Source organism: Blennius ocellaris (assembly GCF_963422515.1).
Source record: "Blennius ocellaris genome assembly, chromosome: 3".
Taxonomy (NCBI): domain Eukaryota; kingdom Metazoa; phylum Chordata; class Actinopteri; order Blenniiformes; family Blenniidae; genus Blennius; species Blennius ocellaris.
Window position 1 is genome coordinate 18,700,305 of NC_137652.1, and position 14,205 is coordinate 18,714,509.

The 14,205-nt window shown below is 41.3% G+C and overlaps 1 protein-coding gene across 1 annotated transcript; it reads left to right on the plus strand.

Annotated features, from left to right (window-relative positions):
- The first annotated feature begins 1,616 nt into the window (after positions 1–1,616).
- On the plus strand, positions 1,617–13,010 carry ift27 (intraflagellar transport 27 homolog (Chlamydomonas)). The gene is made up of 7 exons (XM_080520804.1): positions 1,617–1,750; positions 2,394–2,473; positions 7,976–8,035; positions 9,412–9,471; positions 9,628–9,745; positions 10,643–10,752; positions 11,684–13,010. Exons 1-7 carry the CDS (start codon positions 1,717–1,719, stop codon positions 11,822–11,824), a joined length of 603 nt encoding a protein of 200 aa, XP_080376930.1. The 5' UTR covers positions 1,617–1,716; the 3' UTR covers positions 11,825–13,010.
- Positions 13,011–14,205: the final 1,195 nt, after the last annotated feature.

Consider the following 14,205-nt stretch of genomic DNA (forward strand, 5'->3'; position numbering starts at 1 on the left):
TGAGATTCTGTGAATTGAGAGAGCGAACCACACCTCCACTGTGTAGCCCAGAATTTTAAAGAATCTCTCTTCTTCAATAAAGTTTTCTTGACTAATATTTTTGGCTGTTTTTCCACATAAATTATGCTAAATTATTAGATGTACAGTAAAAAAAAATAGTTACTGTGGGTGCTTGAGCAAAGCGGGATATAATTTTCCTCCATTTTAAATGAAAATATTTTTTTTTCTTCCAAATAACAGACTGAGAAGCCTATTCTCATTATTCACATTATATCACTGTGTTCAGATTAACTGCAATAGGTTGAGTTCATTACATTGGGCATCAATAGTGCATATTTGCTTTCATTGTTATGAAATTAAAGTTAAAATGGAATTATCTTCTTATTAGAAGGGATAATATATTCAGTTTTACTGCAATAAGACTAAATAAATCATTCCATATCACATAGTTTTATTGTAATCAATATAATGTTTACCTATTTATTCAAAAACCTTTTTATCTAAATTGAACATTTTAATCCGGATAAGGAAGAATAACTTTCACAGAGAACTTAATCTATTATGACTGCTAAAACAAGTATGACAGATGATTGAGCTAATCTTTGTGTGTTATTTTAGAATGACTGTAATTATTACTTGACAATCTTGATCAAATCTCTTACGGGAAAAAAATCTGCCCCCTTTTTCTAACTTAAGAACGTTTATTGTTAGAAGAAAAATAGGGTTTTTTTCAGCTCGGAACAAGAAGAAAATCTCATTTGCTCATTTGGTTGCATTAAGAAGTAAATAAAAAAAAGACCTAAAGCACACAATAATGTTAATTATAACGTAATTTGTGAGGGTTTCTTTTTTCATATATTACTGGTGTCCTTAAAGAAGAACAAAGCCCCTTTGGTGAATATGAAAGAAAACCTCTCTTCATAAAAGAGAAAAGCTGATGAAATAGATGAAACAGAACATGAGCTGCAATCAAGCAGCCTGTATGTGCTGAGGAGGATGTTTTATTATTCATCTTGACTCTATGTCACTCAATATAATAACGAAATCAGCTGACTGCAATCTCAAAAAAATATTGCAAGAATTAAAATTTTTGACTGAACAAGAAACAGATTATATTTTATCACTTCATATCAATAATTATCAATACGTTATGGCTGAAAATGTGGCGCTTTGGTTTACATTAGCATCACCGCAAGCTGATCCAGGTTTGATTCAGTTGCGGGGCTTGTCTTTGTAGAGTTTATTATGTTCCTCCTTTGCCTGCATCCTTTTTTGTGCTTCCGCCCTCTGGTGGGCAACCACTGGAGGGTCTTAAATGTATAAAAACTTGCCTTTCTCGCTATTCTTACTCCAAAATAAAAATTAACTTCTTCTCCACCCTGGTAAAATAAGCCAGTTTTACGTCCATTTAAAGTTTTTATAACTCAAGAACGTTTAAAAAAAACAAAAACAAAAAAAACACAGTTTTTTTCCGGGAGTCATCGCTCCTTACGCCAGCCAATGAAAGCCCTTTTACGCGTTCTACGCGTCTTCTGCATCCACCAATCGGATTCCTCCATGGTTGGTTGCTAGGAGACGTGTTGTATCCTTGTTGCAGAGCCTCAGAGGGAAGGATATTTAGAAAGAAGCCAAAAAAAAACACAATGAAGAAGCCAATGTAGCTTCGTCTGTAAATCGGAGGAGTTCACTCTCAGTGATCCGAAGCTATCGGCTGTCATGGTGAAGCTGAGAGCGAGGTGTCTACTCCTCGGTAAGGGATTAAAGGTTTCGTCCGGTCTGCGTGTGAGCGTGACTGTACGACAGGCTAATGCTAACGGAGCTGTTGCTAACCCGGGGTTTCGGATCAACTGGTTTCCGTCTTAACTGGTGGTCGACCGCCTTAAGCGTCCATTGGTGTAACAGCAGATGTTAAAGTAAGACGGACAAAAGTCACCACAATTCGAAATGTTATGTGGATCTGTTTAAACGGGGTTTGCAAGGACGGATTTCTGTCTCGTTTTAATAGATGCCGTTACTGGGAGCAACAGTGGACGTCAAAGGAAATCAGTCACCAGGCAACATGGAAACCAGTTAAATCCGTAACACCCACTGTGCCCCGTTTAGAAACCTCCAGTTTAGTTCACTTTGTTCAATAATAGTAATGCAATGTTTATGAGCTCATTATAGCCACCACAGCTGTAATACACTATATCTGACAGTTATTTGCACAAAATACATAATTGACAAGAAATCTAAATGTTGTTCTCTTATAGTTGTTCATGACAGCATTTAAGTGATGGCTGAACCCGGAAAAGCAAAACAGATTATTACATTTTGTGTGTGTGTGTGTGTGTGTGTGTGTGTGTGTGTGTGTGTGTGTGTGTGTGTGTGTGTGTGTGTGTGTGTGTGTGTAGGTGATGCTGCAGTGGGGAAAAGCGCCCTCTCTCATATCTTCTTCAGTGATGGCAGTCTCTTCCAGAAGAACTACAGCATGGTGAGAGCACAGACTTAACAGTTGAGGGTCTGATCCATCCCTGTAATACAAGGATTAATGCCCAAATACCAATCAATCAATATTTATTTACAAATACACCCCTGTGTGTGCAGAGGAATCAGACTGAGATACCGGCCATCAAGGAGAACAGTTATATTTCCATCACACTCTGGGAGCAGAGAGGGGTTGTAAAACATGTTGAAGGATTTAAAGATTGGATTGTGATCAGCGATGAGCCACAGGCTTATATTTGTTTTATATTCTGGCTGTTGGTTACCAACTGAGATAGCATCTCATGAAGTTTAGTTCTGGCTTGCCGCCAGCACATAACAGACTGCAGTGTGTCGAGAATAGCCGGATAGATGTGCTATGAAGTGCAGTAATGTTTACCCAGCGTTTGGTTCCTCAGCTGTGACCCAACGTATAATCATGCAATTATAGCTATTAATGATTTCTAAAAGGGCTCCCTTGTAATCTTAATCTTGCTGGATGTTTAGTTTCTTTTGTGAAACACTTTGCAAGCTTTTCAAGGACCTGCAGAGGTCTCTTAAATCTACTACAGGAATCACTGAAGTGCACAGCAGCATAATGTAGCAATTAATGCTGATGCAGAGAGGGCTAATCTGCATTATTTATGCTAATCTGCATGAGGGAGGGAACCGTGTCATTAACCTGACTCTGTGATATATGGGGTCACGGCTGCTCGTTGATTCCCTCAGTCAATGTTTCAAGGGCTTCGGTCTAAGTGGCTGCTCTGCAAAGGCAGGCCAGCGCACTCACGTCGCATGCATTCACTTGTTCACATTAATACTGCAGCTTCCACACATTCACATCTTCACCGTGCATGCACATGTACAACGTTTACCCATTAAAGCGTGCGGCTGGTTATGGTATGGAACAGGTTAGTGAGTAAATACTAGATAAGAGCCAAGTGTGTGTGTGTGTGTGAATGTGTGAGTGTGTGCGTATGTGCGTGTGTGAGTGAGTTTGTTCAGCTCTTGCTGTGTCAGCAGTATTGGGGGTTCTGAGGTGACAGGAACGTCGATAATTAATACTGCAGGATTCTGGAAAGCCACCAGAACAGGTACTTAACTCACACACACACACACACACACACACACACACACACACACACACACACACACACACACACACACACACACACACACACACACACACACACACACACACACACACACACACACACGCACACACACACACGCACACACAGTACAACAATAGTGTCGTTACATCATACTGCACAGGCTTATATCCACTTTTTCTCGCACAATGTTTGATTATTTGGAAAGCAGAAAGAAGTTGAGTTTGAATGCTGAATCCCACATAGGCTTGACACATCTGTACTTTTGGATGATATTAGCATAGCCATATAAAAATTTGTGAGATCTGTCCATACTGTGCAACAAACAACCAAGCAATCACTGTGACTTAAAAATCAAGCAGCGATAAATTCAGCTTTTCGTTTCCTGCATGGATCTGTGTCCAGGAGACAGCACTTTATTAGCCGGGTGCACTAACAGAAATGCTCTCGGGGAAGGTGCTGGTCACAGTCTTTGCTGTTGCTATGCAACTGTTAAAACACCTTTTTTGTTGCCAGCCACTCGCTTGATATTAGTTGAAATATTTTTAACTTCCTACTCACAAGTGTTACATGTACAAAAGACTCTGAAGCAGTGCTTCCAAACCTGGGACAGACAACCAATAAACATAGATTACTGCAACTGAGAGCAATGGAACCATGAAGCAAAGATATAGGCCCCGATTACACGACAAGATTCAAATAATACGTTATTTTTGCGTTTTCGTTTCAGAAATTTTGTAAACGAAATGTATTGCGTTCACATAGCAGCGTTTGGAAAGCGATGTCTGTTGAAACGGAAATGGCAGAAATGCTGTAGTTAGCATGCCAGAGGCCTGTACTATGAACTGTGATAAACTGCGCTGCAGGATTTCTCCATTACAGATTACTGAAGGAGCAGTTATTCTCTGAGAATATGAAGAATTCAAAACACATCCACCAGGCTTAAAGTAACACTGCTGCTGCGTCCAAACCAAGAACATTCACGCCCACTGATCACTCGGTTTCACTTTATTTCAGCTGAAGCATGTCGGGCTGAACTTCCTCACTGTTCTTCTTTTAGTTTATATTTTCCATCAAGTTGTTTCGAGGCCGAGTTTCTCTTGTGTGAGTGTTTTGTGTTGGAATATTAATTCATCCCCGCTACGGCACAAGCAGTTCTGTGTTCCAAAAATTAATGTTTCTGCAGTTCTATCGGCTGTGATCATTAACCTCATTATTCTAGATTGTGGCAGAGAAGTGATTAAGACCCTGATGTGAATCAGGTGTGCTGCCTCACCTCCCTGCCCATAAAGGAGGAGCCGCTGGTCACATAGGTGTGACAGGTGGGAGTGAATGCACAGATTCACAGAAGAGCTTGTAAGAGGCAGTAGTGTCTGGTGGGGTTTTTGGCTTAATTAATAAAAGAGTGGTTGATCGTCGTCCTGGCTCCACGCCTCTGTGGGTGAACCCGACGGTGGCATGCTCGACTGGCACACAAATCAACTCTCGTGGGGCAAAACAGACTTGGAACAAGTCAGGAACAAAAACATCCTTCAAAGTCACAGTGCCGAAGATTTCTTTTATTATGTCAAAAAGATCACTCTAAATTAATTTCTCCGCTCGCCTCAGTGCTGGACCAACGCACCAATCACGATCACTTAAGAATGGGCAGGTAATTTCCCAAGAGCTCTGATTGGAGGTCAGGAGGCGGAGCTCTGACCTCTTATTGAGATCATAACTTGCTCCGGAGCGGGTTAGACGTACAGCATAAAGGCTCCTGCATACTCCTTTTTTGAACCCATAAGAACAAGAAGAAAATTCGGCAGTGACGTCAGCCAGCTGCTGAAAAAAAGGCTTTTTCTGCAGGACTGTTCATACGCCGATAAGAAGCTGCCGAACTCACAGGCCACGCCCCCTCACAGCAGCCACACGTCTGTGAAGTGGCGTTTTAACTTTTCAATTGCACAGTTTATTTCTCAGTTTCCATAGAGACAGAATCAGAATGTTTTCTAAAAGTTGCATTTCCCCCCATTTCCACAGAGATGGAGCGTTTTTGCAAAGTTCCACCTTGGGAGCCGTTTTCAAAAAGTTGTGTCGTTTACCAACGCCCAAAGTGCAACAAAGGTTTTCCATTTTCACTTGAAAACATTGCGTCGTCATGTAAATGGTGCCTCAGTCTGCAGAACACATGTTTGACACACCACAGCAGGGGCATTTTATTTCTGTTTTTGTGTGCTATGTTTTTATTGGTATGTTTCCCTGATTTCAACACATCATGCTCAAACGGGGATTTTCATAATGTCCTTCTCTCCTGGCGCATTTCAATTTTGTTGCTCTCCTCAGGATAAATGGACAGCGCTTTTCCATTGGGGTGCATATAGAAAGAGAAACCAGCCCTGATCTGAGTTAGTTCCTGTGCAAACGCCCGAGTCATCCCTCTTGTTCTTCAACTTTTGATTTTGAAGGGTAGCCGAGGCCGTCGGCGATTCAGCTCACGTCCTCCTTTGAAAATGTCAGACGGCCCGTTAGCAATATTCCGAGCTTATTTGTTACTAATAGGCCCTCATTGACATTCCAGCGAGAGGCTTCCTATGCATCACACCAGCTCATTAGACCGCTCTGAAGTGGGACTGCAGCGCGGTTTGTATGTGTGTATGCACACCGCCGGATGCTTGATATGGACTGTGTTTGTGTATGAAGCGAGTAAATGTTGGTCCGAGGCGCGGGGGTGTGTGTTTGTATTTCTCAGGGGCTGTGAGAGCGAACAGTGTGTGTGTGTGTGTGTGTGTGTGTGTGTGTGTGTGTGTGTGTGTGTGTGTGTGTGTGTGTGTGTGTGTGTGTGTGTGTGTGTGTGTGTGTGTGTTCGCCCCTTTCATTGGACATGCTTAGTTAGGCATGAGCACCGGAGATCAGATCAATTTAGAGTCTGATGCTGACGTGCAAACAACCTCAACTCGCCTCTTCAAGGTCACCACTGATCTCACACCAGTGAATACATCGCCGTGAAAGGCAGCCTGCATCTGTCCGGTCCACTCAGGACTCCTTTAGATCTTGCAGGAGTGAGGAGAGCGGTTAGAAATATCCTTCTCTGCTGCCCACTCTCTTTTTATAGCCACATGCTTTTTGCCCTGTATTCAGTTCTAAAAAGCCCCTTAGTACCTCCTGTCTTCATCCTCTGCATTGTGTCCAAGTCCAAACAGCTGGTTGTGGTGAATGCTTACTTGGGGCCCACTCCATTTGCTGCTTCCACCTCGTTCAGTTCAGTTCAATCCAAAGTTTGACCAGAGAAACAGTAAGTGCAGCTGCTTGTGTTTATAGCTAAATTATAGATTCTTTTATTATCAGGATTTCATTAATTGACATGAGCCAGGCACAGAACACCATTGTAGGTGCCAGATCTGTCAGGGGTGGGGCTTGTGCCTACACCTGGCGAAAACGTCACTCACAATATGAACTACGGCAACTCTGCATGGACAAACTACAATACGGGATGGCTGGATGGACAGATAGATAGATAGATAGATAATACACAGAAAAATCCGCCAAAATCAAACAAGTAAACATGCATAATCAAATAGGTTATGTTGAGGAAATGTACTTGATGCTCAAAAACACATGTAAATTACTTGGGGTGGTGTATGTGTGTGTGTGTGGTGGTGGGGGGGGCAGTCGGAGCCTTTTCAACAAGTTCCACTGGGGAAGCCGTTTTCAAATAGTTGCATTTTTAGTTTTCATGTAAACAGACACCCAAAATGCAACTAAAGTTTTCACTTTTCACTTTAAAGCATGATAAATGGGGCCTTATTTCCACAGACCCAAGGACACTGTTCCACAACACCCCTGTGACATTTTGGTTTCCATGGAGTTTCTAAAAATCTAACCTCTAATACAAATTGAGCGGACATTGGTGGAAGAACATCTTCACATCTGTACAATTTGTAGCTTTCTTGCAAATTTTATCCCAATTTTAACCCTAACCCCCAGTTCGACATCATCGTCCCCACTACCCTGTAGTCTCTTTATAGAGACATTAAGGGGAAATAACATTGAGTGTAAGAGAAAGATAAATGAAGTAACCAACGGATTGGTTGGGATTTGACCAGACGGTGAAGCTGCTTTCAAGCCGAGCCGAGCCGCTAATTAGTAATGCTTATGTTTTGACACTAACTATTAATCACACCAGACAGCTCCTTGTGTATCACTGCAACTCCCTGACAACCAGCCTTCTCTTCTCTTCTCTTCTCTTCTCTTCTCTTCTCTTCTCTTCTCTTCTCTTCTCTTCTCTTCAATGAATTCAGACAGGCACACCCATATTGTGACAGTCGGAATTCTTCCTGTTAAAGAACGGCGTTTTGTCGCACTTTGGTTTCTTCAGGTTTACATTACATTACATAATCAATTTATCTGGCTTTGCTCGGCAGACAACAGGCGTGGAGCTGCTGATGAAGTGTGTCAACATCCCGGAGACCAACGACAGCGTGGTGAGTTTAGATGTTGTCTCCTTTTTATGTCAGCATTATGTTAAATGTTTCATTTAGGTTTGTCTAAAGCAGGGCTGTCAAACTCAGAAAGGAGTTTAGCGGACACATACAGTAACATTGGATCCCTGTTAGGTTGTACCATAACATGACCTATAAATGTGACATTTTCTTGCAGTGTGCAATCTGTTCTGCTGAAGTGCTTCTCTCAGGTTAAATCCATGTTCACCTCTGCAGCCTTTATCAGGCATTTCCCCACAAACTCACTCTTGTAGGATGTGGACACTAAGTCTCTACCGATAAGTTAACTAACTTTCACTGCTGTAACTCTGATCTCTTTGAGAGGAGCGTTGTTACCATCTGCAGGTCAATTCTACATCTCTGTGACGCACTATGAGTTGTACGCTTCGTACAACACTGCCCCCAGTGGAAAAAGGTGGAAAAGCAGGTTTATGAAAGATGATTATTGAAAAATGTGTTGTTATATTTAGACTTTGAAAGATCATCCTGATTGAACCCTCTTGTGAGGTGGCTGAGGCCCCATATACATGAAGTTTCCAGAGAAAAAAGCTTGTTTATGAATTTTCATTTCAGAAAAGCTTTGTGTTTACACTGTGATATCTTGAAAACAATGTCTGTTTACACGGCAATGGCAGAAACACTGAAAAGGATGTAGTTAGTATGCCCGGCCACGAGTTGGTCCTCTTTTTTTTCTTTTTTTTTAATAAAACTACGTACTCATGTGCACTGACAACAAGACATTAAAAACATTAATAATGGGAGTACGCGGACATTTGTATAGCCAGACAACCAAGTTGGATTGCTATTACAGGTGACTGTCAACTGTAAAACTACCAAGTCCCATGAGAATATTGACTGGGAGTCATGACACTCTGGAGACAACATTTTTGTTACCCACTGAGCATGTGCAGAAGAACTATTGACTACGATCATGGCGTGCGCTTGCGTAGTCGTAGCATTTAAAAAAAGTTGCATTCTCAGTGGCCCCGGGCACTGTTGTCATGGGAATGGACCCCCAAGATGCGATGAAAATATTTAGTTTTCATGTGAAAAACATGTGCAAGCAGGGACTCGGTCTACAGGCCACATGTTTGACACCCTTGGTCTCGAGCTTCTGTTTTCAAACATTTCTAAATCATTAAAATTGGACATTGTGGTATGAAATCTATTTGAATCCTCAGTGTGAACTTTTTTCTAACAGTCTACATTGTTAGTTTCTCATCTGTATTCAGTTAAGCATAGGCACCATGTTGTTAATGCCAAAGAAAACGGGAACTTTAAGCCATTTAATATGGCTAAATGTACCTCATGTATGTCACATCCTCCTTTCATCATTCTTCTTGCTTCTCCCCCTTCAGGAGCTCTACATTATTGACACTGCAGGAAAGGAGGCATTTGTGGAAGCCTGCGAGAAAATGGTGAGATGGAGTCTTTATAAGTTAGACTCTCATATAAAAGACATTGGAACGACTCGAGCATTATTTATTTCCTCTGCTCTCTTTCTGTCAATCCGATTCATTTCCTTAATATTAAACCAACACACCTCTTTACATCTGTTGTATTTTCTGCCACAGTGGGGCGAACCTTCTCTGCTCTGCCTGGTGTTTGATCTGACCAGCGAGCAGTCTTTTGTAAACTGCAGCCGCTGGATGGACAGAGTACGCTCCCACTGCAGGGGTCTGCACATTCCAGGTAAACGATGAAGTACCGTTGAAGGAATTTTCTTTCATTCAGACTGAACCAAACAGAGTTCCAACTCGATTTCCCCTTCTCAGTCTCCAGGCTTCACACTAAGCCAAACTTCTTACAGTTTCATATTTAACCTGTGGGCATAAAAGTGGTGTTCATAATCTCATTTAAGGAAGCGGAATTTCACAAAACGACAGTGCGTACATTTGATCTCCAGGAGAGTTGCGGATCAAATTATGAAATCTGTGTGAAAATGATGGAAAGTTGGGAAAGAAGGAAGTGGTGTCATTACTTGCTATGCAATGGTGTAAAAGTGAGCAATATGGACTCACACACATTATTGTAGCATTGTTGAAGTTATACTTCAGCTTGAGCATCACATTGGAGGATGCACAGACTCGGGCTGCTGATGTCTTTATTCCCTCTCAAGTAAATAGTATTTACTGGGCTCAGGGTTATCAAAAATGGATAGATTGTTAAAAATTCATATTAAATGTGGCTAACATGTGATATAAATCAGAATTACAGCAGCTTAAAGTGACTTTCACCACCATTTTTGAACACTGTGGGTGAATGAGCCAACACTTTAATTCTGTGACGCACATTTCTCTGTCCTCAAAGTTCATGAAACCACCCAGGACAAAGTAAACACTGCAGAGGCAGGCTTAGGTAATATTCCTTAACTCTCCCTTAAAGTGGATCCCTACAATAATTCACTTTTATTTAAGCTTACATTCAAACGACAATACATATCAGCAGACAAAAACAGTGCAATGATTTATTCTTTATCTGAAGCTAAAATCTTCGAAAATACAAATTGTATTCAGAAGCAGATGAGGCTTGTTCTAATGTTTTTCATAGGATTTTTCTGTACACACGTGCTTTCTTTGTATCATCCAGGTGTTCTGGTGGGTAACAAGTCGGATCTGTCTGCCAGACGGGAGGTTCAAGCATCTGTGGCCACGGAGTGGGCCCAGAGCCAGGGACTGGAGTACCTCGAGACTTCAGCCGTGAGTGCCGCTCAGTGTGGACGTCTCAACATATTGTGTTCTTGGCTGAGAATATAATGGATAAATAATGATCCCACTCTGGAAGGAGGAGCATGAATGGAAATATATTGTACCAAGTTATATTATTTGTTCATTTATCTTCTAATTATAGAAAGAAAGACGTGGCAGGTAAAGCAAACATTTACTCTTCATCTCTATTAATGACTTTGTATACTTTATGTACAAAGAAAGACAGTTTGAAGGCACTTCAATGTTTACAGTGCACTACTTTCTGCATGCATACATAGGCCTTTGCTGTTTCTGTGTAAATAGCCATCCTTTTCAAAACATTGCCATGTAAAAGTGAAACTTTTATCAAAACAAAAATGCAAAAATTATGCGTTTTCACTTGAAACTTTGTTGTGTCAACGGGGCCAGAGTCTTACTGCATCAAGACTGTTGGCAAAATTGTATTTGACTTCATTATTTCAATAATGCTGTTGACAATAGGCTGAAGCACAAGGGCACAAATGTAGAGAAAAATGACTAAAAGCAATAAAGTCACTGCTGAAATGAGCAAACAAATGATCATAATGCAATTGCCACGCTTTAAAATTGGACCCAATAAGAAATTGCCTATTTATTGCAATTCATATTGTGTCCACAGTACTTGACAACATTATTGAACATAACGTGTTGAAATTGTAGGAACAGGTAGGTTAGAGACAGATTGAGTTGGTATAAAGTGATAAAACATTTTGAGGTCTGACTTTGCTGTACGGGACACCCTGTGTTACAATGTCTCAATACACCACCCCGTGGTTCAAAGTAGTACTGCTTACTGGGAAGGGCTTAAGCTAGTTTGTTGTTTTGGGTTGTATTTGAATATAGATAATTATTAAACATATATATCATAAAGCATGTTTGATGGCTCTGTGTTTGTCTCTTGCAGAAGGAGATGGAAAACTGTGACGCAGCACTCCTGAGTTTAGCCCGAGCCTTCCACACCCTCTACACTGAGCGCCGTGAGACTGTTCAGAACCTGAGTCCAGGCTTGAAATCCCATCTTCTCACGCACACTGAGAGGATGTAACACGCTAATGGAGATGCAGATTTTTTTTACATATAAAAACACTTTTTTTCTTTTTTCTACACGTACAGAGCAAGCTGCAGAACAAGCCTGTTCAGGAGGATTTTTTTAATATGTCTACAAATAAACCCTTTTTTTTTTCTATGATAGTCAGCGCTTAGCTGTCTTGTCTCTTATCTGATTGTTCCCTCTCCGTGCACAGATAGCAAGGTTTACTTTCACAGTGATGGCACGGTGATTACCGAGCCCACAATAAGCCTGCTGCTGCTCATTGTGCAGGATGGAGCGCAGTCGACTCTCCTGATGGTTGCTCCTGATTCGAGGCGGGATTGATTTTCCCTTATTTATTGCGTTTTGCCATCTTCTTTCTCTTTATCCCTTCATTTAAATTTCACTGTCACATTCTGGCCCCGGCGATCTCGCGTCTCTATCAATCGGCTTCATCTCTTTGTTTTTACGAATTTCTCTTTGATTGCATGTTTTATTTGAGTGAAAACACTTCCTTCCACACGCTTTTGTTAAATCGGCTGTTGCAGTCCTCTCACATCATTTTAGCCATGCGTCCCACCGGTTGCAGTGCCAACAACTAGTAATCATGGATCCAATAATTGTTCTCCTCTTTAATCCAGGTTGAAGCCAGGTTCTTGTTCTCTCCCCGATTGTCAGACCAGCTGCCGCCATTCAAACGAGGGCACGGCTTGTTTTTTCTGACCAGACACAATTGGTTTTATCTCATTGTGCACTGCATAGAGTGACTGCGGCGTGTAATGACGACAAGGCAGTGTCGGCCCTGTTTGAGGTTCAAATAACGTCAGACAATTTGGTTTGCACACAGGTAGTTGTTTTTTTTTACCAATTTAAAAATCAGAGCTGTCTTTATTCTCATCTGGGTGCGTTAATGATATGCAAAAGAACTAATCTGACAACCCTCTTTCTCAAGAAATAAAAACTGAGCTTGTAATGAAGTTCTTCTCAGAATCTGCGTTTAACAAGTTGTAATTGTTATTGCTGCACAATGTTTTTGTAGGTCTTGAGTGGGTGAACATAATTATAGCAATTAGACACTCAATCCTTCTAATTCGTTCTCTCTTTATTGTTTTGTGCCTGAAATATGTATGTCCGTGAGAGTATTTTTCTGTGTATTTCTCTTTCTGGCTTCCATTTTCTTTTTAAGTACCAGAGATTACGAGTGTCCACATACTTCAAGCTGACATAACATTAAAAAGAAATAAAAACAAAAACAAAAACCTTTCTAATGTTGAGTTGGTCTTTGTCATGCCTCTAAAATAGGGAAAAAAACCAACGGTTTTGCATTTACATGTCAATGTTTACAAAACGATGCTCGTTTACATGGAAACAGCAGAAACATTGAAAGCGATGTAGATTTCAAGTTGGGCCACTTGTAGATGGTGTTGGTTGTTTTTATAGTGAAACCACCCGCACACACACACACACACACACACACACACACACACACACACACACACACACACACACACACATGCTGCAGAGAACAATCCGCTATAAGCATTAGCAATGGTGAGTAAACCGACATTCATAAAGCGCGCTTCGCCTTCAAAATTAACATAGCATTGGCTATTGACCTGGAAACTGGATAGTTTTCCAGATGTGTTTATCCTAAACACTTTCCACTTGTCAACCTTTCCTGCTTGACCCTCCAGGAGATATATGGAGACTTCGTCTTCCTTTCCTTCCTCCTAAGCCAGTGCTAGCCTCAGGGCTAGCTTTCTGTCTCGGCAGTCAAATGACAATGGTGCTCCTTGCAGGAAAGATTGTTGCTTCCTCTCTTCATCCTATACCTTAGCTATCCTATGACTGATGTGTTAGAAAGCTCTTCAAAATACTGAGTGACCCCTATTGTCACTCCAGCCACCTTGATATTGCTCTGCTATTTGGAAGGAGCTAATGCATTCAGGGCCTGCTAGACTCTGACAGTTTGTTCCCTCAAGCATTCAGTATTCTGAACTCCCTGAGGAGTTTCCTTCCTCTTCATAATGAAATGAAGACTGACTGGCTGTGAATGACATAATCTTATACATCTCCGCTGGTGCGTACTAAGTGAATCTGAAACTTATTGAGGTCTCTGGGATTTTAGAGGAAGTCTACACCTGCAACCCTTTCTTATGATCTGCAAACTATTACGGGACCATTCTTGCTATGTGACAGGGAGAAATATTCTGCTGGGATAGGCCTCTGCAAGTCCTCCGAGTATCTATGGTGGAGAGAACTCAAATCTACACATGTGACAAAGCCCAAGGTTTACCTGTAGAACATTGTTCACATTACAGGCATGCACATTATCATCATAACATTCCATCCACAACATGTGATTCATCTAACCAAGACAGATTCTACCTTTGCAC